The sequence below is a fragment of the Opisthorchis viverrini genome (assembly GCF_000715545.1).
Source record: "Opisthorchis viverrini unplaced genomic scaffold scaffold11679, whole genome shotgun sequence".
NCBI lineage: Eukaryota > Metazoa > Platyhelminthes > Trematoda > Opisthorchiida > Opisthorchiidae > Opisthorchis > Opisthorchis viverrini.
This window is the reverse complement of record NW_008756905.1, coordinates 1-951: the sequence shown is the minus strand read 5'-3', so window position 1 is coordinate 951 and position 951 is coordinate 1. Positions and strand designations below refer to the sequence as shown.

General features: G+C 47.3%; 1 protein-coding gene across 1 annotated transcript; it reads left to right on the top strand.

Moving 5' to 3' along the window:
• Window positions 1-145: 145 nt before the first annotated feature.
• T265_16087 (hypothetical protein) lies at window positions 146-643 on the top strand (the record flags this gene model as incomplete). Its single annotated transcript, XM_009179593.1, has 1 exon — window positions 146-643. A coding segment is annotated over one exon (471 nt), but the record flags the coding sequence as incomplete, so codon positions are not given.
• Window positions 644-951: the final 308 nt, after the last annotated feature.

Sequence of the window (951 nt, the reverse complement as noted above, 5' to 3'; positions counted from 1 at the left end):
CACTTTGGTGCAAGGTCAACCTCCAAGATCATAGTTAGTTCACGTGATTGATGTTCGTATAGATAAGCCTTCATGAGCACTTATTCTATGCTCCATGTCCACTCACATTTCGAATGGTCTATTCTATCCCTCCCACTCCTTATAGCCGGATCTTCTTGCTACATTGGGAACCATGCAATTCACAGACTTTCTCCCTAAAGGTGATCCCCGTGTGGATGGTTGGCCTTTGATGGACAACCCGCTACCCACCTTCATCATTGTGTGCGCCTATCTAGTAATTGTAGTCTGGTGGGGTCAGAAATTCATGGCTCGCCGACCCAACGGGTTCAGCTTGAGACCCATCCTACTCGCCTACAATTTTTTCATGGTCCTTTTCTCCGGCTGGCTGTGGTACGAATTTTGCGCATCTGGTTGGTTCGGAGGTGGATACACTTTGGGCTGTCAGCCGGTGGATCGCTCGCGCAGACCAAGAGCGTATCGGATGGTGCGCGTTTGCTATTTCTTTTTCATAAGCAAGCTAATCGAACTGTTGGACACTGCATTCTTTATTGCCCGTCGCAAGTTTGATCAAGTCAGCTTCCTACACGTGTTTCATCACGGTATCATGCCTGTTTCTTGGTGGTTTGGTGTCAAATACGTTCCTGGTGAGTCACACCTTTTTTATTTCCTTGTAGTGCTGGTGACTCATTGTGCGTGCATTTTGTGGTTCTCTATTGAAATCTTTGTTTCAACGTTTATGAATAACAGTTTGGTATCACTAGAAAAATGGGCACGAATTCGTATGTCTATAAGCTTGGGCTGCTAAGCGACACTGGATCAGTAGTTTGTCTCCCCGGATTGTGCCGCCTCTGGAACGTCGCACTGTAGTGTGCGCGTACTCGTGAGACTGCTCACAACGTTCTTCATCCATTGAGTAGTAGTAAGGGACTGTGTCGCGATGCACTTCGACGG